Here is a 22,332-nt window from a genome sequence, read left to right as displayed (position 1 = left end):
TTTACTCAAAAATCTTGTTGTCCACACCACACTTTGCGTACTCTGCTCTTGTATCCCAGCTGGTTCGCCAGCCGTGAAAATGCTTCCTACTGCCTGTCTTCCTTTTGAATAAGAGGACCAATCCAGCGCCAAGTTCAAGTATCTTTAGCCAATCCATGCTCGACTCAAGGAAGCTTTACCCTTTCTGAGAGAAGCAAACAGCATTGGAGGCGGGTAAAAGGGAGGGAGCAGAACTAAGAGCCAACTTAACCAATTGGTAGCAATACAGAGGTATTTCTATTACCATTGGTTAGTTGGCTCTTTCAGCTTGCTTTCATTTTGCCTAAGCCATGATTGATTGATTCTTGAACCTATCGTCAATGGGGACAGGTAGCCTTGCTGTTTTAAAGGGAAAAACACCGAGTCGGCTGAAACAGTACATGAACATTCTGTGGAATTGGGTTAGTACCTTTAAAGTGAAGTGTATTTTTTCCTTAAAGGGGAAGTGGAAGAGTCGGCGAAATCCTTCCCAGTAGGACGTCGGAGTTTGGGCTGGCTCCCTTAAAGTCGGCTGGGTCGGGGGCGGGTTGGGGGCGGAGAGAGGAGGGAGACGGCGCAAGATGGCGGCGGCGGGAGGGGCCCGGGCTGCGGCTGTGGTCCTTGAGTGAGGGGCGGGGGGGCCTGGGGGCGCGCGGCCCGGTAAGCGGGGACGCGCGCCTTGAGGGGGAGAAGGGCTAGTGCAGAGAGGAGTGCTGAGTGTGCAGTGGTGAGAAGATCGGGTGTGTGTGTGTGTGTGTGTGTGTGTGTATGTGTGTGTATGTATGTGTGGGATGTATGTGGGGGGTGTGTGTGTGTATGGTGTGGTGTGTGGTGTGTGTGTCCTAGAAGGTGCGAGGGGGAGGAGGGACCGGGAGGATTTTGGGAGGCGTGGTCTAAGGGGCGTGGCTTGGGATTTCACAGGAAGCAAGGTCTGAGTAGGGGCGGTTTGTAGGGGGATGGGCGTGGTAATTCATAAGAGGCGTGGTCTGAGGACGCACCAGGGGTGGGGCTTCAAGGACAAGGAAAGATGGGGAGAAACACCCTGGGGAAATTATGACTCTCACTTCTGCTTTGAGAGGCAGAACAATCAAAAGGGATTACAAGGGCAGGGGGGGCCTAGGAGAAGGGAGGTTTCTGAAAGGAAGAATATGAGATTATTTTTCCCTGTGCCTCAGTTTCCCCCCATCACTAAACATGACAGCAGAGTAGAAATGACATTGTGTGGTCACATTACCAGGCCTGGAAGGGATCTTAGAGATTACCTAGTTGAACCTACTGATTTGACAGGAGAAAATTGAGGCCTGGAGAAAGCAAAACATTTAACTCAGAATTCACCATTCATCCAGTTTTTGGCAATTCAGATCCTTCTCAACAGAGGTATCTTATTACACTCTCTAGTGCTTATTCCACCATACCACAGGGAGGTCCTAGGCCTCTGAAATCCCTTTCAACTTTGACTTTAAGAATTTAGAGTATGGAAAGAAAGCTGCTCCCTGTCCCCAAAAGTTCCCTCACTTTCCTGACCCATCTCTTTTCTTTCTCTTCACAGAAACCCCCCCGGCCGCCCTTTCTCTTTCTCTGTACCTGTGGCTGGGGGGGGGGGAGTGCCCCCTTCCTTATGTTCTTTCTTGCAATGGAGCCAACCCCTCTTTCTCCCCAGGGGGCCTCTCTGCCCCAGCCTATGTCGCTGGCACCACCCCCACTGCCACTACCAACAGCTGCTGTGGTACATGTGTCCTTCCCTGAAGTGACCAGTGCACTGCTAGAGTCCCTTAACCAGCAGCGGCTACAAGGGCAGCTTTGTGATGTGTCGATCCGAGTGCAGGGCCGTGAATTCCGGGCTCACCGGGCTGTTTTGGCTGCCTCTTCCCCTTATTTCCATGATCAAGTCTTGCTCAAGGGCATGACTTCAATCTCACTGCCCAGCGTCATGGACCCTGGAGCTTTTGAAACTGTTTTAGCCTCTGCCTATACAGGTCGGCTTAGCATGGCTGCTGCAGACATTGTCAACTTTCTCACTGTTGGCTCAGTGCTCCAGATGTGGCATATTGTGGACAAGTGCACAGAGCTCCTTCGAGAAGGCCGGGCCTCTGCAGCCGCTGCCACCGCCGTGGCCACTACAGCAGCCATTGCCTCTGGGGCAGGAGGCCCAACAGGAGGTGCAGGAGCAGGACCAACTACCACAGCAACAGGCTCTGGCCGCCCTCATTCGTCCAGTAGAGCTAGCGAGAATCAGTCCCCTAGCAGCAGCAACTACTTCAGCCCCCGAGACTCTGCTGATTTCTCATCTTCCTCTCATGATGTGTATTCAACTTCTTCTATGGGGGGGGGAGAAAGACGAAGTGGAGGAGGCCCTCTGTTCCCTACTTCTATGGTGGGCAGCAGGAGTGGCCCTTCTGGAAAGCTATTGCTAGAGGCAGATGAGCTGAGTGATGATGGAGTGGATGGAGTTGGGATGGTAGTTCCTGGGGCTGGGCTACAGCGGCCTACCTATGTGCCCCCTAGCATTGTGCCTCAGAAACACTGGGTTTACGTTAAACGTGGGGGAAGCTACTCCACTTCAGCTCCTCTTACCTCTCAAGACCCAGACTTGGATGAAGAGGATGAGGAGGAAGATCTGGTACTGACATGTGAGGATGATGAGGATGAGGAGCTAGGTGGAGCTTCAGGGGGCCCACCAGGTAGGAGTTCTGACCCTGGCCTAAGTATTACTGATGTACGGACACTGACTGGTCCCCCAGACAAAGGTGAGGAACAAGTGAATTTTTGTGAATCATCTGAAGACTTCAGCCCTTATGAATCTGGGACAGCTGGGCCAGGGCTGGATGACCCTGGAGGACCAACCCCTTCCTTTGTCTCCCACCAACCCCGTCCTTTGTTGCCCCTGGACATGCAGGGCAATCAAATCTTAGTTTTTCCCTCCTCTTCTCAGGCTTCCACTCAGCCTCCCGGAAACCAAGCTGAACACGGAGCAGTGCCCTTGGGAAGGACTGGAGGGGGCAACTTGGGAGTGTCTGGAAGTAGTGGGGGTGGTTCTGGGGGAAGTGGTGGTGGGGATGGGAACAAGATCTTCCTTTGTCACTGCGGGAAAGCTTTTTCACACAAGAGCATGCGTGATCGGCATGTTAATATGCATCTGAATCTTCGCCCCTTTGACTGTCCAGTGTGTAACAAAAAATTCAAGATGAAACACCACCTGACAGAGCACATGAAAACTCACACAGGCCTCAAACCTTATGAGTGCGGTGTGTGCGCGAAGAAATTCATGTGGAGGGACAGCTTCATGCGACACCGAGGACATTGTGAACGGAGGCATCGCTTGGGTGGAGGGGGACCCACGGGAATTATGGGACTGCCCAAGAGAGAGCCTCCTGGGGGTGGCAGTGGAGATGAAGTAGGGGAGTCCAACAGGAGAATCTGGTCCCCGCCAGGAGCACACAAAGTAGAGATAGGTTTCAATGGCAGTGGAGGTGGACATTAAGGAACTATTCCTTCATGACTGAATCCAAGAACTGGAGAAAGCAGTTAATGAGTAATTCCCATAATACTCTTGTTGGATTGACACCCCTAGAAAGGAAGAGTAAGGGCATAGGCCAAGAGCTTGAGTCCTCCAAAAATTCCTCAATGGGAGCGGGGCGGGGAGGAGATATAAGACTATGGACTCCTGGTAATAAGCTTTCTCCTCCATGGATTTGTATATAAAGAAGGAAATTCATGACAGTTCTCTTCCCTCCCCCCACCTTAACCCCATTCCATTCCCCAACATTTGGAAAATTCTGGAACTGTGAGCCTTCTATTTTTCCCTTCACTAGTGGGAATAAGTAGATAAATAACTCAAGACTCGGCCTCCCAGAGTATCATCCACCTGGAGAAGAGTGTGCATGGGTAGGGGTATGTCCAGAATCCCCAAGGATTACAGGGCAGGTAGTCCCATTTGTAATTTGTGCTTGGAATCTGTGTGTGTCACTATGGTGACTAACCTGCCATCTCATACCTTTTGCATCTCCTCTTCCCCTTTACAGGATTATTAAACCTATATCTGTTTCTTCCATCATACTCCATCCCTGCAGTAAGTCCCAGAGGGGTATGCACATATTTGGGGAAGGGGGCTTTCAAGGACATGAAGGGAACCAGTTTTGGGAATTTAAAGTTTTTATTTTTTAATTTTTTTTTAACGGTGATTAAAATATTTATTGGTCTCTTCACTTGACCTGACAATCACCTGTGTTTCATTGCTAATGGCTGACAAGAAAGAAGTGATCAGGGTGGGACTAGGGATACAGGGAAAGGTAGGTCTCTGTTTCTGTCTCTCTAAAACAAGAGGGTTGGACTAAATAACTTTAGAATCTTCTTCCAGGTATGACATGGCATTATTCTATGACCAAACGCCTGGTCTAGGGAAGGGAGTGTGGGGACTTGGCGTGGTAGGGGCTGGGAAGGTCTGTCTGGGCTGTGTAGAAGTCCTTCGACTTCACAGGGGTTGTGTGAATTAATTAGGTATCCTCCCTTGTGGGATGGTATTAGGATCTCACCTGCTTCCGGATATTTCTTGTTAAAGAAGGGGATTCCCGGTACTTGCCTTTTAGGGGAAAGTGAAACTGAAAGGAGAACCTCTCAACGGCAGCAGTAGCTGTTGGAGAGGCTTGGGGAGAGGAGCTATGAAGCCACTGTACCTGCTCCTAACCTTAGGTGAGGTATTCTCCCATTTCCCTGAGCCCCACTAATTGGCCTGATAGTTGTGTGCCCCCGACCCTTTAATTAGGGATTCTAGTACTCTAAGACCCTATTAAGATTGGGATCCTGGTGGGAGGAGATTCCTTGAGAATTTGGCCCTTTCCCTAGCGTCCTTCCTCTCCCTAGGCACACTAGCAGTCAGCCGGTGCATTGCTCGCCTAGGGCCCTCCGAGTTGGAGTGCTGGTTTGTAGAAGAGCAGGGTGGTGGTAGGGGCATGCTTCAGGGAGTGACCAAACGGCCTGCTGTGCTGCTGCTGAGACAGGGGACTGGGGAGCCACCACCAAGGCCTGATCTTGACTCTTCACTCTACCTGAAAGTGGATGGTAAGTGTTCTGATTTGGACACCCCAAAGCCTCCCTTCCTGGCCTGGAAGGAGCTTCTCAGTCTTGAGGTCTCACCTCTGTCACCACCCCCTTCACTTGTACTTATCAAAGAGTTTGCATCAGTATTATAGTGGAAAGAGGACTGGATTTGGAATCCAAAAACAGAGGTTCTCACATCTGAATTTTATTTTTTACTAGCTCTATGATCTTGGCCAAGTCACTTAACCTGAACCTGTAAAATGAGGATTGATATATTTTTTCAACCTGTTTTATACAGAATAGTTCTAAGAATTGTAGATTTAGATTGGAAGTACCTAACAGTCATTTGGTCCAGAAACATCCTTTACAGTGGGGGAAACTGAGGCCAAAGATAATTCAATGAATTTCAGGAGGTCGGATTTGACTCCAGAGCCAGTCCCCTTTCCAGAGAATTTGGCTGAGTTAATGTTTTCACAGAGCTTTATATACCTTAAAGTATTTTGCAAATGTAAGCCATTATTAATCATTATTCTATTTAAAAGTTCATTCTTAATTAGCATTATCATTTCCTACTTCTGGGCCCCTTTCCCTTCATTTATTGAGGTTTTGTTAAATCAATTCTCAGTCTCACTCACCTCCCTAAACTGCTCAGTCCCTCCCCTCCACTCTACTGTGGGAAATTTACCTTCGATGCCACCTATCTACTTTTGAGTCCTGACTCTCTTAGCTGATAACTCCCTCTTTCTCCTGCCCCAGATCCGGCTGGCTCTCTTGGGGACTCCCTGAAGGGATCAGTAGCCCCAAGCTGTGAGCTGAATCGATATGTCCCAAGCCCTGCAGCTTCAGACTGGGCCGCTGTCTTAACCCCTGAGCCTTACTCTCCTCGATCCTTGGATGGGACTTGGCTGGTGGTTAGCCTCTCTAGCCCCCAAGTATGCCTTTCCAGCCTCTTGCAGCTGTCTCAGTCCCAGTCTGTCACCTCCTCGGTTACCATAGCAACAGGTAAGGGACAGAAGTAAGGGAGGGGGCATCTTGGAGCTACAGCCAGACCTAAGTGGGGTTTGGAGCTTGGAAAGTCAGAACTCTTACATACTTTTAATCAGATCACTTAAGATATTTAAAGGGTAAGGCACTTAAAGTTATTGTAGGACTATGACCTGAGGGTCATCTACCCTCTTCCCCTTAATTTCCTTCACTACTTTTCCCCCTTTTCCTCATTCTTTTCAATTTCTTTCCCCAGCAAATATTTCCCCTACAAAAGGCAACTGAGAATCAGGATAACTAAGGTTTTAATCCCAGTTCAACCACTGACTTATGACTGTGTGACCCTAAGTGAATTACTTGCAAATATAGTCTCCCAGTTTTCCCCTCTGTAAAATGAGAGTATTAGACTTAATGGTTTATAACGTCCCTTCTGACACATATGCCTTCCCTTAGATTGCTTTCACACGTTGCATAAATTGCCCTTTTATTCTGCCAACACTTAGTTTACTTTCTCCTTACTCCTTTCCCCCTTTTTCCTGCTTTTTGGATAGACTTGTTTCTTCTCACCTCAGCCCCACCATGGGAAGGAAAAGGTGGAATAATCGATTTAAGTATAAGGCAGCTGCCTCAACTATTTGACTCAAATGTGAAGCCCACTTGGTTTCTTCAGTGTTAAGTTTGTCCCTTCTAAGGACATATATGGTTCCACAGGATTTGTGGACTTTCTTATTTGTTTTTTTTTTTTTTTACCCTCATATAATCATATTATATATAATGTGCTCTACCTCCAACTCCTAATGCAGCCTATATGCATCTCTCTGTAATGCACTTACGATGCATTATACTTTTTGTATTTCATATCTGCCTACTAGACTTTTAAGTTCCATTATGGCAAAGGACTTAGTCTCATCTAAACTTTGAATCTCCCCTAGTGTCTAGCAGAGCGTCCTATGCACCGCAATTTGGTTTTGACTTCAGGCATCAATGGATAAATTGGTGTTCTGCAATTATCTTCCACCCCTTATAAACCAGCTATTTATCATAAACATCAGTAAATAGTTCTTTCTCCATCTCTTTCTTCATTCTTATACCTTGCTTAACTCCCATCCTTTTTTCCCCTAAGGGAGACTGGAATGGCCCTGGGACAGAATTATCTCAAACCTCCAGGACCAGTGTCTTATCTCCTACTGGGGCCTACTCCTAGCTCTCCACTCAACTTAGACTCCCTTTAACTTTAATATCCTACTATATACCTCTAGGAACTTGGTTCCCCTTCCCCTCAACCTTCCACTTATCCATCCCTCACCCTATACCAGCTTAGAATGAGAATGGGTATGTACATGGTCAATGAGTAGGTAGGTAGGTTAGTTTAAAACTTTCTGTTAGTGACTTATCAGGTCTCAAGGTTAAGAAGTGGGGAGCAGCCTTTCAAAGATCATAGTGTTCTACATTCTGAAACACAGGCCATCTCAGGCACCCCTCTATTTTGTCCCCCCAAAAAACTAAGTGTATGTAATGAGACTATTTAGGAGCACATTTTCATGACAACCAGGTCAAAGTGACCAGTGACAGGGGAAAGTGCAAGAGTCTTCTTGTTTGACTAACTGATGGGGAGGAGGAAGGGAAAGAGAAGAGAACATAGAAACTGGTCAAGACAAGGGAGATTGAGAGATAGGCTCCCTAAATGGAGTGCCCTCATTAACTCAATTTCTCTGCAATTTTTCCCATTTTACAAATTCTTTTCTATGTTCCTATTTTCTTTTCCTATTCTTCCAATTGTCATTTACTCTGTCCCCTTCCCTCATGTACTTCTCTCCCTTTTGCCCTGTTCCTACTGATTCATGCCCTCCACATTTTCCTCTTGTATTTCCATTCTGTCCCTCAAAGCTGTGCTGACAGTTCTCTCTCACTCTCCTGTTGTCCTGGTGGGGCCCGGTGAGAATGCCACTTTGGACCTGAGTTTTACTTACTCACCTCCCTACTCCAGTGGGGCCTCCTCTTCCCTGCATCCCCCTCCCTTTGGGCTGGAGTGGCGGCGACAGCATCGGGGGACTGGACAGCTGCTCTTGGCCGTGACTCCAGAACTGGGTGGCCAGGCACTAGGATCTCCAGAAGGGGCAGTGGCATTTGCCTCCTGGGATGAGAAAGGTGTGAAGAGCCCATGGAGTGGGAACGGGACCCTGCTGCTGCCCGAAGTGAAACCTCACCAGGAGGGTACTCACCTGGCTACTGTCTACCTTCCTCACCTGCAGGCCCAGGTAGCTCTGAAGCTGAAAATACAAAGTAAGTGGAAGGGGAACTAGATAGTGAAATACCTGAAGTAGGAAAAGGGGCCTGGGACTGAGATGGGGTGGGAATAGTGGCAAGTGTGGAGAGAGGTTGGCTCTGGAGGGGAACTGAGAGCAAGATTGAACTGGAAGAAGAAAGAGTTCCTAGGGACCAGGAAGAGGCCAGTTAAGGCTCCCCAGGGTGGGGATGAGATGAGTTTGCCTTTTTAAAAGGCAAAATTGTGTTTAATTGCCCCTTGACATTGATGATTCCAATACTCTTCCTCCTTTTTCCTGCAGAGCCTCCAGAAGTGAGCCTAACCCCATCTCCTATGGTTTGGGCATATCCAGGGCAAGCTCCCCCAGAGCTCCTCTGCCTCATTTCCCATTTCTACCCCCTGGAAGAGCTACAAGTGTCCTGGGAGTTTCAGAATGGTACAGGAGGAGGGAGCAGGGAAGCAGGTGGCCAAGCCTGGCGCTCCAGTTACCGATATCACCCGGATGGCACTGTCAGTGTCTCAGCATACCTTCGCCCACCCCCAGTCACGGTGGAGCAGCATGGCTCTCGCTATATCTGTGTGGTCCACCACTCCAGCCTTCAAGCCAAAGGACTCAGTGCCCAAGTGTCTCTAGAAGTGGCAGGTAAGGAAGGACAAGGTGATGGGAGAAGAAGAAGTCTGTGGGTCTCAAGTTCTGAGAGCACAGATCCCAGACAAAATAAATGTGATCTTCTGCCTCTTCTACACCCCCAGGCGTTTCTGGGCCTTCCTTGGAAGATGGAGTAGGGTTGTTCCTCTCAGCATTTCTCCTTCTTGGACTCCTCAGAGGAATGGAGTGGATCAGTAAGTCTCTGCATCTTACTCTCAAATCTTGGAACCCCTTCCCCCCAAAACCTGGAGGAATTTAGCCCCCTAAAACTTCACCCTATCAATCCTCCAAATGAGGAGAGCCTGCCAAAATGTTTATTCACAATGTTTCAAAATCCTGTCTTCATTCTCCTTTTTTTTCTTAAATTTCTGTGTCCTATCTTCTATTCCGAACACTCACTCTCTCTCTCTCTCTCTCTCTCTCTCTCTCTCTCTCTCTCTCTCTTTCTTTCTCTCTCTTCACAGGTCTGTGTAACCAGAATCACCATTCTCACCACTTTCTCTCTCTCTTCCAGTGAGCTTCCGGTCTCCTGCCCCAGATACAAAGGAAAAGGTAATCAGCTTCTTAGAGACTAAGGTCCTCAGAATTGGTCTCCATTTCATCTGATCCATCACCCATATAGACTTTTTATTTTTCTCATTATCAGTGCTTAAGCACCCCATTCTACCTCCTAAAATCCCTAATCCACTATCTGCTACTTATTAGTGGTCATGATGTTGGACAAGTCATTTGTCATATGTGGACCTTAATTTCCTCATTTGGGTTGGAACAGAAAGGGTTGGAGTCCCGATTGACGTCTATTGCCCACTATACTGCATCTCCTATTTTTTCATTCTTGCTTCCAGAAATCCTATTGAGAAAAAGACCCAGCTGCTTAGAGCTTCGAAGGAGTCCTGCCAGACTGATGGGAAGTGTTTTGGGTAGGGGAAAGTGTGTCTCTCTCATCAAAATAAAGTTGGATCAGATGGAACAGTTCCAGTTGTGGTTAATTTGCCCTATGACCTCACCATTTCCTTGGCCCCACATCCCTTCAGTATTCTTACTCAGCCCCACATCACTTCAGTGTCAGGATTTTTACAAGGTGCCAAGTCAGTGGAATTGATGAGATTATGATTCTCTAATTTACACGTACTTAGTACTTATTATAATTCCACAAGATTCACACCTTTAAGAGAGCATATGAAGGAGGAGCTCTCAGGGCCACACACAGAAGCCCACTGTCTCAGAGGAGGAGACAGATTCATTCCATCTTCCACCTTTGTGCTGGCTGGAGGCTGAAGCTGGGAGAGGCAAAGGATTAGCGGCAGGAGCTCTCGGAACCAAGGAGAGAGCTAGGCCTTGTTAATGCTAACCGGGCCCCGGGAAAAGAGACAAGACTGCAAAGGAGACCATAAAGGATTTGGACTTTAATCCCTGGCTGCATTTGGGATGATTACTCTGAACTGAAACAAAGGCTGCCTCCAGAAGCCCCCCAAGAAACCTGCTCCCAGAGAATATTATATTTTAGAGAAGAACATTATACTTCACTATTCTTAACTACTGAAATTTAGCTAAGATTTTTTTCACTTGGAACAAAAACAGTCCATATCCTCCTCAAGAGGACTTGGGAGAGTATGGCTTCCAAGGACTAGATGTATGGTGTGGGTGCCTTCCCTCAGTCCCATCAAGTGAGAAGCGTGACTGTTCTGGGAAAGGAAGAAGACTCCCGGTTACTGTTGGACACTTCAAAAGTTAAGTTGCTTCCAGACCTCGGGAAACAGGTGGAGAATTTTATTCAAGGAGGCCGATCGATTTAGCTAATGCAGGGCATTCCCGACGGGACCTGACAGCAATGGTGCAAGGAGGGAAGAGGGGCTTTCATTCATCAGTTCCCTCAGAAGGAGGTCCCAGGACGATGAATCTGGGGTCTCTTGGAGGTGGGGGGAGAGCCGCTGCGGTGGCTGCACTAGCCGGGAACAGTATTCTCACTTAATGGAAAGAGCTCTCTCCCGTGTGTCACCATTGTTTTGGGGTTCAGCTCTAGAAAAGATCGGGGTCTAGATTGGGCTCTCTCTTCACCGGTGGCACCCTTTCTCTGCCGAGCATTGAGGCTGCTTGGGTTAAGGGAACTGCTTCATTCCCAAAACAGGGATTGCAGGGTTATCGGTCTTTCCCACTCCCCTTACACGCTTAATATCACCGCTCCCTCCTCAGGTTAAGGAGGGCTGTAGAAGGTTGGAGCTGGGATTATGGTCCCCAGATCGCCGCTGAGAAATAGAGACCTTATATGCCAGCGCCAGAATCAGGCCCTGTCATCGCTGCCCTGGTCCGGTTTCGCCGCAGCCATTCCCTTTGCAGTTATTCCCTAACTACCACCAGATACCGGCATTCCTCAAGAGTGCGAGTTTGGGGGAGAAGGGCACAGCGTAGGCCCCAGGAAAACAGGCTCGCCCACCTCCAAAGGAGACTTGGCCAGGAGAGCATAAATTCCCGAGCCTCGGGACTACCGTTTCCCCTCCACCTAAACCCCGTGGGCCTCGTGGAAAACCAGTACTGGATTCTATCCCCGCCTCACTCCTTAATAAGAGAGAGGAAGAGAGGTGGATACTTCCCATTTATAATGCTCCTGGCTCAGGAGCCGCAAAGATCCTGGTCATTTTTGCCAATTGGACTAGGGTGGGAGCGGGTGTAAAAACAAGAACTTGGGGCCGGGTTCCCCAGAGAGGAAAGGCTTCACGCCTAGGGGGTGTCCTGGCTATCTGATAAGATGACACCCTCTTTCCCCCTCCTCCCCCACCCATCTCACACCCAATGTCCGGATTCTCTGCACACACCTCCCCCTTACTTCCTTCTCTATTGGACTCTTGCACTCTGAGCAAGGGGAGGACTGCCAGGAGGAGGAAGAGGGAGGAGGAGCGGAAAGGGGGGGGGGGCGGAAAAAACAGGGAGGGACTCGGGACTGCGGCCTGAGACCGACAAGAACAGCTGCCCAGAGGCCCGCGCCATCCCTGCCCCGACCGGAGCCAGGTCAGAGCCCCAGAGCCCCCCTCTCCACCCAGACGCTGTCCTTTCCTCTGGGTCGGCCCCCAAAATCTCTTCCCGCCAGAATCCCCACATATCCCCCCCTGTATAAGTCTCCTTCCAGCCTGGACCTACCCAAGCCTTCCGTTCTGGTTCCCCACTCCTACATACCGTCCGCCGTGCTTGTAACCCCTTCAGATGCCTCCTCCAATGAACTTGTCCACCCCGCGTCTGGCTCTGTCCTCTTGTCCACCCCCTCCAGCCCTTCTCTGGGGGTCCTCCTCCTCTCTCCCCCACCTCGACGCTCCTCCTTCCTTGTTTTCCCCAGGCGGCCCCATGGCTCGACCCGGTTGATCCCCTAAACCCTAATCTCAGCCATGCTCCCCAGACCCCTGAGGTTGCTGCTGGATTCGGGAGAGGCCTCCCCTGAGGGAGTCGTTCTGAGCGGCTTTAGGAGCCGGGACCCCGAAAGGGGCAGAAGCCTGGGGAGGGGCGGAGAAGAGGAAGAGGAGGAAGAGGAAGAGGTAAGACTTGGGGATAGCTGGGGGGGGGAGCAACGTATGCACAAAAAAGTGTTCCTTTATGTAGCTTTCTCCTAAGTCTGCCTCTGTTGTCTCTGTGGCTCCATTTCTAGGCTCTCTTTGCCAGCGTGTCTCAGATGCTCGCCCATCTACCTGCCTGCCCACCTGTCTCCTTGTCACCTCTTCTGCTCCTTCTCCCTCCTGCTCCTGCTTTGTTTCCTCCGTGTCTGTCACTGTCCCTTTCCGTACACAGATGGTGTACTGTCTGTCCTCCCTTGTTGTTTGAGGAGGAGGGGTTTGTTTCCACAGTAACCTGATCCTCTTGCTCTGGGATTGGGGAGGAAGCCCTCAGATTTGTCACCCCTCCCCTTAGCCATGGGGGAAAGTTTAGGGAAAAGACCGGGGAGTTTCCTCTCCTGGGAGGGGCAGAGATGATGGTGGAGGTGGAGGAAGTGTTTGGCTTTGTGGTGGAATGTCAGATGCCCGAGTTTCTCTGGCGCTGGGGGTGAGCAGGAGCTCCGTGTGGGGCCCCAGGGCCTGAACTTCTGGGTGCCGGGGCTGGGTTAGAGTGATGTGACCTGTTGGGCTGGTTTTTCTAGATTGGTTTTAGGAGGGACTGGGGCCACGTGACCCTTGAATCTTCTCCACCCCCTCTTTAGCTTCCAACTAATCCCACTTCCCCTTCTCTTTCCTGTCAGGATCGGAGCTGCTGCCTTGAGGAAGGGGTTCTTGGGGGTTGAGAGGAGAGAGAAACAGAGGATGTAGGGGGAAACTCACAGAGGAATACGGTTGTGGAGGGTGGGGGAGACAGGGTCATTCCCCAGACTTAGCTATTGCCCTAGCCGGAGGCAGGGAATTGAAATGAAACTATGTAACTCAAGTTTCTGTCTCTTTGCCAGTGTCTTGCCACTGTGGGAGGGAGGGGCCCCCAGGATCTGGGCTTGTGTGCCCAACCTTCCCCTTCACTGCAGTCCCCCTCCCACCCCACCCCCCACAGGGCACAGAGATGGCTTGGGGGAGGCGGGGCTGCCTCGTTCTCAAGACAAGGGCTCCAGGGTTCACAACCTCTCCCAGTCCCCCAACTCGATGGTACTGCTCCCCTCCTCAGGTGATGGAACAAATATTGAGAGGGAAATGGGGACGATTGGGAGGCAGGGAGCCAGCACAGTGTATAGAGGAGGAATGAGTTAACACTGACTCATTTCCCCCTCCCCAACCCTTTCCCTTTCCAGGCCCCTGTGTCTGTCTGGGATGAAGATGAGGATGGTGCTACCTTCACTGTCACCAGCCGTCAGTATCGGCCCCTTGATCCACTGGTAAGATCGTGTCTCCCACCTTCTCGCCTTCTATGCCTTCGCCTCCCTGCTCTCCTATAATCGGTCTTCCTGAAAATTGCACTGCAACTAGCAATCAAAATCAAGGATCAAGCCACCTGCGTTCTGCCATGGATTTTATTATTTTGAGCAAGAAGCTTTCTCTTTGAACCTCAATTTCTTTCTTTATACCAACACCTAACCCTTCCATAGCTCCGGGGGACTCTTCTGCTGACTCCACAGAGATTCTAGACTTCCTCATAGGCCGCTTGCTAGTTTCTTCCACTTAACAAGTGTTTGAATGTACGAGTTCTGAGTTGGGGGTGGGGGGAGAAGTGGACTAAGTGAAGAGTCAGCAGCCCTTTCCTGTCTTCTGCAGGCTCCCATGCCTCCTCCTCGTTCTTCCCGTCGACTTCGGGCTGGGACTCTATCTGCTCTGGTCAGACATCTGCTGGACGCCAGGACATCAGGGTCTGACTTGACCTTCATGCCGGCCTTTTTGGCCACCCACAGGGCATTCACCACCACACCGACTGTACTGGGATTGTTGGCTGACAGGTCAGGGGGAATGGGGGATTAGAATGTCCAGAGTCATCTAGCTAGAGAAGTCAGAGGCCACAGGGTATTTGGGAAGGATGGACAGATGGACTTTCCCTCTTTTCCTTCCAGATTGGAGGCCTTAGAGTCCAGTTCCAGTGCTGATTTGTGCAGAACAAGAGAGTAAGTGACTCCTGAACCTTTGACCCTCCTATCCCACTCCACTCTAGCTATGGCTTGACCCCAGCTTGATTTCTTATACTAGGCTGATCCCCTCCCCCCAGGTTAGCCATCTCTGTTCTTTCAACTTGGCTGACCTCTCACCCTGAGGATTTTGGCTCTGAGGTCAGGGGACAACTTGACCGGATTGAGAGCTTCCTGCTACGGACAGGGGATGAAGCAGGGGAGGTTGTTGGGGGGGACATCGTTGATCTCATCCAAGACCTCCGATCCCGGGTGGCCCTCCCAGTCCCTGACCTTCCTAAGCCCCTGGTTTCCCCTGGCGATCCCCCTGCTGATCCCACGGATGTCCTGGTGTTCCTCGCTGACCACTTGGCCGAGCAGCTGACCCTGCTGGATGCGGTGAGACCCTGACCTCTGACCTCTCCCATCCTCCCTCAAATGATCTCTCACTAAATTATCCTTTACTCCTGGATCATTCCCTTGCTTCTGATGCTTTCCCCCATAACCTTCCTTGTCCCTGTCCGTTTTTTCCTACTGAAGCCTATTTATATTTATAAACTCCATGGAAACTTATTCATTAGCCATATGAGGTCTCCAAGCCCATGATTATTGGCACACTGCCCCTCACCTCTCCATGACCCTTCTTTTTGAAGGATCCCAACTGTAACTTTTGACCTCTAAATCTTTGCCCCACCAGGAGCTGTTCCTCTCCTTGGTCCCTTCTCAGTGCCTTGGCGCAATATGGGGCCACAGGGACCGGCCTGGTCACTCCCACCTCTGTCCTTCTGTCAGAGCAACAGTTACTCAGTTTAACAAGGTAGCTGGAGCTGTGGTTAGTTCTGTCTTGGGAGCCACAGCATCTGGAGAGGGCCTTGAAGAGGTGAACATCCGGCCTCTCCGACCCCCCCAGAGGGCAAGGCTCTTAGAGAAATGGATCCGGGTGGCAGAGGTGAGAAGACTTTTAGGGAACACTTTGCACCCACAGTGGGAAGGTAGAGCAAGAGGAGATCAAAGGCAAACTTAGCCAGGATTTTGAAGAGAAGCTTTTCCTGGCTGAAGAATTGGAGCAATCGGAGAATTCTGATTCCAGATACCAGATAAAATAATCACACTACCTTTCCATCCTTCACTAGGAGTGCCGTCTTCTCCGCAATTTCTCATCTGTTTATGCTGTTGTGTCAGCCCTTCAGTCCAGTCCCGTCCACAGGCTCCGGTTGGCCTGGGGAGAGATAACCAGGTACTTGTGGGGAATGGAATCATAGATGAAGGGGCAGAGTCCTCATCTGGATTCATGAGCGAAAGTTGAGTGCACTCCTAAGGAAAAGATGGTTTTAAGGGATGGAGCCTGAGAATTTTAGGAGGTTAGAAGATAAAGATTATCAGGACCTCTCCCCCTTCTTCTAACCAGGGACAACCTCCGCCTCTTCTCCAACCTCTGTCAGATTTTCTCAGAGGAAGATAATTATTCCCAAAGCCGGGAGCTACTACTCCAGGTACTCCCCTTACCTCTTCATTCCTTTACTGCTCCCTCTTGACTCCTCAAATGCCAGTCCCCAGATCTCATTCTTTAATTTTCCTCCAAACTATTTCGTTTTCCTCCAGGAAGCAAAAGTGCTAATGCCGCTAGAGTCAAACATCAAGAAACCTGTGAAAAATGTGCTGCCTCAGGGTGGGGTGAGTGTCTGCTGAGAGAAAGTGATCTTGGGGTAACAAGAAGATCAGATGTGGAAGACAGGACATTGAATTGGGAATCACACAGATCTGGCTTCAAGCTGCAGCAACAGCACTCTCACTTACTACAAGCCTTAGTTAGTTTTCTTGTCTATAAAATGTATCTACAGTAACATTAAGAGACTGCATAGCAAAGAGAACTGGCCTTGGAGCCAGGAAAGCTCAGGGTCAGCACCTGCTACATACTGGGCAAGTCACTTAACCTCAGTGTTTAAGAAAACTCTTAAGTTGCAAAGGAGATGTCAGCCTGAATTGCTAGAGGAAATTTCCTCTTCTGGGAGGGAATTCCCTGTGCCATTGAAATCATCATCCAGTCCCTGCCCTATCCTTAATGATACTATCTACCTTAGTAGAAATGTATTTCATAAACTGTAAAGCACTAAAAATATGAACTCATCATTATCATCATCATTATAAAAGGACAAAGTGATGGTGGGGAAAATGTTCTATTCCAAGGGGGCAACCAAGAATGTGGGGAGGTAGTTAAACCATGGTTCTTCCTTCCTGCTTTCAGGGTGTGGTCCCATACCTTGGCACCTTCCTGAAAGATCTGGTAATGCTGGATGCAGCCTCCAGGGATGAGCTGGAGGTCAGTGTGTGTGGCTAGCCTTGGGGGAGAGTAGTGCATCATTGGGTGAAAACTGGTCAGCATGGCTTTTTTTTTTTTAAATGTGTGATTAGAGGTTGGGTAGGAATCAAGTTCTAGGAAACTGGGTCAAAGTTTTCATTCTTCCACCTTCCTCCCTTTTCCCCCCACTAGAACGGCTACATCAACTTTGACAAGAGGAGGAAGGTAATGAGGGGAGTTGGATACAGGCTCCCCAGGGAAGGGATGAGGAGAGTTGACTTTGGGCTCCCTCAGTATCAAGGATCCCTCATTCTTGGGGTACCTCCTGCAGGAATTCTCTGTTCTGTGTGAGCTTAGACGTCTTCAGGATGAATGTCGACGTTATAACCTCCAGCCTGATCCTAATGTCCAGCAATGGCTTCAAGGGCTTCAGCCCCTGACAGAGGCTCAAAGGTGACTAATTTGGTGTCCCAGGGGTAATGGAAGCTTGGGAGAGGGGAGAAGAGAGCTGGAGACTGGGATGTTAAACATAAGAAGATATTTGGGGTAGCAAGTTCTGACTCTTGAACTTTGAACCTCCATCAGTCACCATGTATCTTGTGAAGTGGAGCCAACTGGAGTCAGTGATCCCCCAGCTCCCCGGATGCTTCGGCCAACACTGGTCATCTCTCACTGGACAGAGTGAGAGGAGGATGGAGAGAATGGGGGTTAAGGGAGGGTGTTTCTATGGAAGCTAAAGAGTAACCTCTAGAAGGGGTTAGTAGGGGACTTTCAGTTTTTCCTTCTAACCTATCCAGTCCTTTCTCACAGTGTATTAGGATCTGTTGGTGGTCCTACTCCTCTTGTCTCTTGGGATCAGCCTGGTCCTAGAGAGGATAGCACAACCGGCTCTCCTGCTCCCTTGCTCACTCGCCTCGCCCAGGTAAGGCCCTGATCCTAGACATTAGTGCTGTCCTCTCTGTGTCTTCCTTATTTTTCCATTGACTTTTATTATGTCTCATCTGTCTCCAGCACATGAAATGGCCATCTGTTTCCTCTCTGGACTCTGCCCTGGATGGGGCTCCTTCCTCCCACACTCCTGCCAATCCTAGTTTCCTCTCCCCAACATCCCGTTCTCCCAGGCCCACCCGAGGTCACCGCCGCTCTGCCTCTTGTGGCTCTCCTTTTAGCAGTGGATCAGAGGGCACTGCCATTGGGACAGGCTCTGGGAGTGGGCAGGGAAGTGGACCAGGGGCCTCTGACTGTCGCATCATCCGTGTGCAGATGGAGCTTGGGAATGATGGAAGTGTCTACAAGAGCATACTGGTGAGAGGAAGCTGGACACTAATAGAGGGTTGAAGACAAAAATAGAATGAGGTGAACCAGTTTGAATTTGTCTGCTGTCTTAGATTTTTGCAGCCCCCCAAAATACACAAAAGGTATACTTTTGTGTGTGTGTGTTGATTCTATTGAATATCAGAAACCACCTGACACATTTGGTGTCCATTCTTGAATGATTGATAATCTGAAAGGTTGGAGGTGGTGGTGTTGGGGATTTATCAATGAGATGTGCTGTGAACAGTCCAGTGGGTATCATTGGCTCCTTTTGGATCAGTCATTATGTTGGATTTTCTTTTACACATTAGCATGTTACGTATGGATATTCATGTTAGATCTGGGCACCAATGTCCAACTAGGCTGATTCTTTGATTGCCCCTAGGTAACAAGCCAGGACAAGGCTCCAAGTGTTATCAGCTGTGTCCTGAAAAAAAATAATCGGGATCCAGCAATAGCTGCAGATTTTGAATTGGTGCAACTGCTGCCAAGCGATCGAGGTCAGATGTCACAGAGGGAGGGAGGTTAAAAGCCAATCTTTTAAAGTAATGGGTTTGGTCATTGGGAACTTCAGTGACTTGGAATAATAATTCTGCTTTTATTTTTTGACCCTGGATCTTATGTCTCTCTGATGACTGTTCAGAACTGACTATTCCACCATCAGCTAATGTCTTCTATGCCATGGATGGTGCCTCTAGTGATTTCCTGTTGAGACATCGACGGCAACCCTCTTCAGTAATTCCTGGTTTCTCCAGTGGATCTGCTATCCCTGCAGATTCTTCCAGTGAGGGAGGAGGAGGTTCCTTTCCCAGGATCAAGGCCACCGGACGAAAAATTGCTCGGGCGCTGTTCTGAGGAAATCATATCGTTTTGCAGAAGCGATGGTGATTATATTGTTGGACATTAGCCATCTTGAATGGTGGTAGTCATGTTGGATTGAGACAATCATCTTGTATGGTAATTAATCATGCTTGGTCAGAAAGGAACAGCCCTGGGTTGTTTCCTACACAGCTATGTTAGATAGCCATTTTGGATTCCTGTGGCTATTTTGGTAGAAGACAGGGAAAGGTAACATTTCTCACGGCTCCTATCTTCTGAGTCTTATTATTTGTGTCATATTGTCACCCTTGACTCTTTTCTACTTGTCACACTCAGAATGCAAGGGCCAGGGAAAGGCTTGAAAGGAGCATGGCCTAGAGGCTCTGAGTACTAAGAATGGGTGGAGGGAGGGGAGAAAAAGGAAGGTCCCTTTCTATGATCCCCCACTCCCAGCCAGGAACTCCTGTGCTATGACAACACTAAAACAATAAACACACTACATGACCCTGACTCATCCTTTGACTTCTAGAATCTGTTCACCTTGGAAGCTCACAGATCCAACTCCTGGTTCATGCCAGCTGCCATTTCCCTGGAAGGGTTTCAAGTGAGAGGGCTTGACAACAATGTTCTAATTCTCCAAGAATTCATGTTCAGCCCATTAACTCCATAATACCATCATTTAAAAAACCCTCCTATAGTCAACCTTCATTTCCCAGCTGAGAGCCCAACAAATATATTGTCCTTCCTTATAGTCATCCAATCAAGGATCACTGTCACATACCAAAAACTCATAGTGTGAACACCAAATTGCTCTGCTAGTTGCTAATTTGAAAAAGAGAATGTTAAGGACATGCTAAAGAGAAAGTATAATGGAACTTTTGATTCTAAAAAGTAGTGTAAACTAAAATGTTTCAAGAAACTCAATTCAAATTTCTGGATCATATAGCATAGCAGTTTACAGAGAAGGTAAGGATGTTTGAACAAAATAGTGCATACACCCTTGGTATTGTACACACCTGCAGACTTCTCTTAAAGTTTGACCCCTCCAGTTCTATTAAAACAGACTAAATAGGCACCAATTTTCATGACTTCTGAGGTCTACCCCATAATTTCAATAAAAACCTTGTCAGGTAAGGATAGATGTCACTAACCTTTTGGGGTTAATAATATGGAATATAATCATAGGTTCATCACACAGTGATTATCGCACAATATTAGATGTTTCTTGTATTTTTGATCAAAGAACATATCTGCCTCACATCCCCAAGCTCTAAGTGTCTTTTTCCCCTCCCATATATGGGTATCATTATTCTATATGAAATTTTAATGTCTGACTATACGACCTATAGTAACGGAATAGAGAGTTGAGGACATGGGTGAAAAACAGATTTAATTTTTAGTCTGTAACTTAAGGTTTTAATCAAACTTAGAAAATCCCCATTCACTAGGAAAGAAATAAGGTTGAATAGGAGAAACTAAGGTGAAACTATGGTTGGTACAGGATTGAAACAGCCTTATGAAAGGAGGCAGGAAAATAGATGAAAGTAATATAATGCTTAGAAAACAAGACCAAGGTCAGGTATTTTCACATTTTATTTGCCACAGTCTTTTCCTTCACTAAATCCTCGCCAACCAAGATCAAGCCTTTCCCATAGAGCCTGCCTTGGCAGCCTGGGCCCGCTGGAATTCCTGCTGCAACTGAGCCAGGGCCTCACGTTGTTTTTCGGACTGTTTTTCCAGGTCTCGGAGCTGAGATTCATATCGTTTACTAAAGGGAAGTAGGGAAGACCCAAAAAGATAATCATGGTAGGGACTTGACAATTTGGGAGGGGAAAGTTTGGGACAACTGTCCAATAGATTAGTAAACTAATGAGGGATCAATGTGATTTAGTATTGGGAATAGATAGAATTAATAGGAGAAAAAGAAATGAATAAAGTTAAAGTATATTTGAAAATGAAATGATATGAAAATCATACTGACAAAAGGTAAGAGTTCAATGTGGGGGGTGGGAATGGGAGCATGGGGCATGAAGGGAGGATAATACTTACATCTCTGCTGTGATATAGTCCAGTCTCTTGCCCACAGTCGCTCGAGCCTCCCCCAGTTCCTGTTTGACCAACACTGGGCCCAGAAGCTTAAACACCACATTGGATCCATCCAATAAAGCTAACTCCTGGAGTTAGAGAGAAATGGTTGGAGACACACAATGCCTGGAAACACCTCCTGGCTCCTGGACACCTTCCAACCCAGTCTCTCACCTCTTTCACAATGTTATTTTCTGTCAACTGTGCCTCTAGCTTCTGCCGACTAGACATAGACTTACTCAAGTCTGGGGTGAAAAGAAATGGAAAAAGAAATTTAGAAAGCGTGAAACACCACTAATCCCACTACATCAGGGAAGTCACAAACCTTAGTGACTCACTTTGAAAAACAGAGCAAATTTTACATGCAAAGCCCTCGCTTTCCCCCATACGACAAACCCATTTTACAGATGAGGAAAAAAGGCCTGGACAAGGGAAATGACCGGCCCAACCTGGCGTGCCAGGTTACTGACAAGGCCAGCACTGGAATAGGAGTCTAAAAAGTTTCATTAATTTTTCTTTCCGCCCTTTCCCTGAGTCGGCCACAGCTGGGTGGCGGGGAGGGTTCCTGTGGGGGTCTCCCCGGGGGTTCCCGCACTATCTGGCGCTGGGTCTGGGCGGTAGTGCGCCGAGGCAGCTCCGTCCCGTCTCACTCACCCTTTTGGAGCTGTTGGTACTTCTCCAATTCCCCCTGAAGCCTCTTCTGAATCACCTCGGCCATGGCGGGAGGACCTGAGGATCACCGGGAGTAGGCGCAGGAGAACGTCACTGCACAACCGGCAGCGCGGCACTGCCCTCCACAGAGTCCCGGGGCAGTTCAGGCGCGTCTCGATCTCTATACCCGTCTCTAATGCTTCAGACCCCAAGAATGCTCCACTTTTATACACCGTTCCTTCACTTTCTAGCAGCACTCCAGAACCCGGAAGTAAAAAGGGGCCGCTGGGAAAACTAGAGGCACGTGACGAGAGGAAAAAAGGACAGGGCACGCCGGGAAATGTAGTCCCGACATCTTTGCAAGCAGGCCAGTCAGCCGGAAAAACCGGCACCTCAAAGGTGTTCAGCAGCGGAATAACAACTTAAACAAAATAAAAGTTCCTGACTCTCGAAGCCCTTTCTGGCAGCCTAGTTGCAACCTTCAAGATGATTTCTTATCTTTTGCAAATACGTCACGGTCCCTGCGCCAACGTTCAACGTCGCCGCCCGCAGATACAAACTTTACCATCATGATTTCCGGAAGACAGCTGTCCTAGATTGGCTGCTAGTCTTCGGGCTCCTCCCACGTCCACAATAACTTCCGGTGTTAGCCATTG

General features: G+C 48.7%; 4 protein-coding genes across 9 annotated transcripts; 3 read left to right on the top strand and 1 right to left on the bottom strand.

The window, feature by feature from the left end:
* Positions 1 to 315: 315 nt before the first annotated feature.
* ZBTB22 (zinc finger and BTB domain containing 22) lies at positions 316 to 4,228 on the top strand. 2 transcript variants are annotated; one of them, XM_051996360.1, is made up of 2 exons: positions 316 to 440; positions 1,568 to 4,228. In XM_051996360.1, the coding sequence occupies exons 1-2, from the start codon at positions 360 to 362 to the stop codon at positions 3,497 to 3,499; spliced, it is 2,013 nt and encodes a 670-aa protein (XP_051852320.1). In that variant the 5' UTR covers positions 316 to 359; the 3' UTR covers positions 3,500 to 4,228. The 2 variants fall into 2 exon arrangements, with proteins under 2 accessions (XP_051852320.1, XP_051852321.1); XM_051996361.1 differs by lacking the exon at positions 316 to 440 and adding an exon at positions 507 to 678.
* TAPBP (TAP binding protein) lies at positions 397 to 9,924 on the top strand. Its single transcript, XM_051996371.1, has 10 exons — positions 397 to 440; positions 4,041 to 4,087; positions 4,605 to 4,707; positions 4,879 to 5,076; positions 5,812 to 6,057; positions 7,927 to 8,322; positions 8,607 to 8,948; positions 9,059 to 9,148; positions 9,469 to 9,506; positions 9,800 to 9,924. Exons 3-10 carry the CDS (start codon positions 4,677 to 4,679, stop codon positions 9,809 to 9,811), a joined length of 1,353 nt encoding a protein of 450 aa, XP_051852331.1. The 5' UTR covers positions 397 to 440; positions 4,041 to 4,087; positions 4,605 to 4,676; the 3' UTR covers positions 9,812 to 9,924.
* Positions 9,925 to 11,840: 1,916 nt separating this feature from the next.
* RGL2 (ral guanine nucleotide dissociation stimulator like 2) lies at positions 11,841 to 19,450 on the top strand. Of its 5 annotated transcripts, XM_051996352.1 has the most exons (18): positions 11,843 to 11,960; positions 12,283 to 12,478; positions 13,708 to 13,791; positions 14,168 to 14,346; positions 14,458 to 14,508; positions 14,610 to 14,907; positions 15,206 to 15,457; positions 15,642 to 15,745; positions 15,917 to 16,001; positions 16,111 to 16,182; positions 16,754 to 16,828; positions 17,000 to 17,032; positions 17,139 to 17,260; positions 17,393 to 17,488; positions 17,618 to 17,729; positions 17,819 to 18,112; positions 18,507 to 18,621; positions 18,765 to 19,450. In XM_051996352.1, the coding sequence occupies exons 2-18, from the start codon at positions 12,332 to 12,334 to the stop codon at positions 18,974 to 18,976; spliced, it is 2,331 nt and encodes a 776-aa protein (XP_051852312.1). In that variant the 5' UTR covers positions 11,843 to 11,960; positions 12,283 to 12,331; the 3' UTR covers positions 18,977 to 19,450. The 5 variants fall into 5 exon arrangements, 4 of the variants coding, with proteins under 4 accessions (XP_051852314.1, XP_051852312.1, XP_051852315.1 ...); XM_051996354.1 differs by lacking the exon at positions 17,393 to 17,488 and having other exon boundaries at positions 11,841 to 11,960; XR_007953461.1 differs by lacking the exon at positions 18,765 to 19,450 and having other exon boundaries at positions 17,819 to 18,225; positions 18,507 to 18,604.
* Positions 19,451 to 20,515: 1,065 nt separating this feature from the next.
* On the bottom strand, positions 20,516 to 22,126 carry PFDN6 (prefoldin subunit 6). Its single transcript, XM_051996376.1, has 4 exons — positions 21,680 to 22,126; positions 21,200 to 21,270; positions 20,990 to 21,114; positions 20,516 to 20,708 (listed from the first exon to the last, which is right to left on the bottom strand). Exons 1-4 carry the CDS (start codon positions 21,741 to 21,743, stop codon positions 20,579 to 20,581), a joined length of 390 nt encoding a protein of 129 aa, XP_051852336.1. The 5' UTR covers positions 21,744 to 22,126; the 3' UTR covers positions 20,516 to 20,578.
* Between the last annotated feature and the right edge of the window lie 206 nt (positions 22,127 to 22,332).

Source organism: Antechinus flavipes, chromosome 4 (assembly GCF_016432865.1).
Source record: "Antechinus flavipes isolate AdamAnt ecotype Samford, QLD, Australia chromosome 4, AdamAnt_v2, whole genome shotgun sequence".
Taxonomy (NCBI): domain Eukaryota; kingdom Metazoa; phylum Chordata; class Mammalia; order Dasyuromorphia; family Dasyuridae; genus Antechinus; species Antechinus flavipes.
The sequence above is the reverse complement of the archived record's forward strand: the minus strand, read 5'-3'. Positions and strand labels throughout refer to the sequence as shown.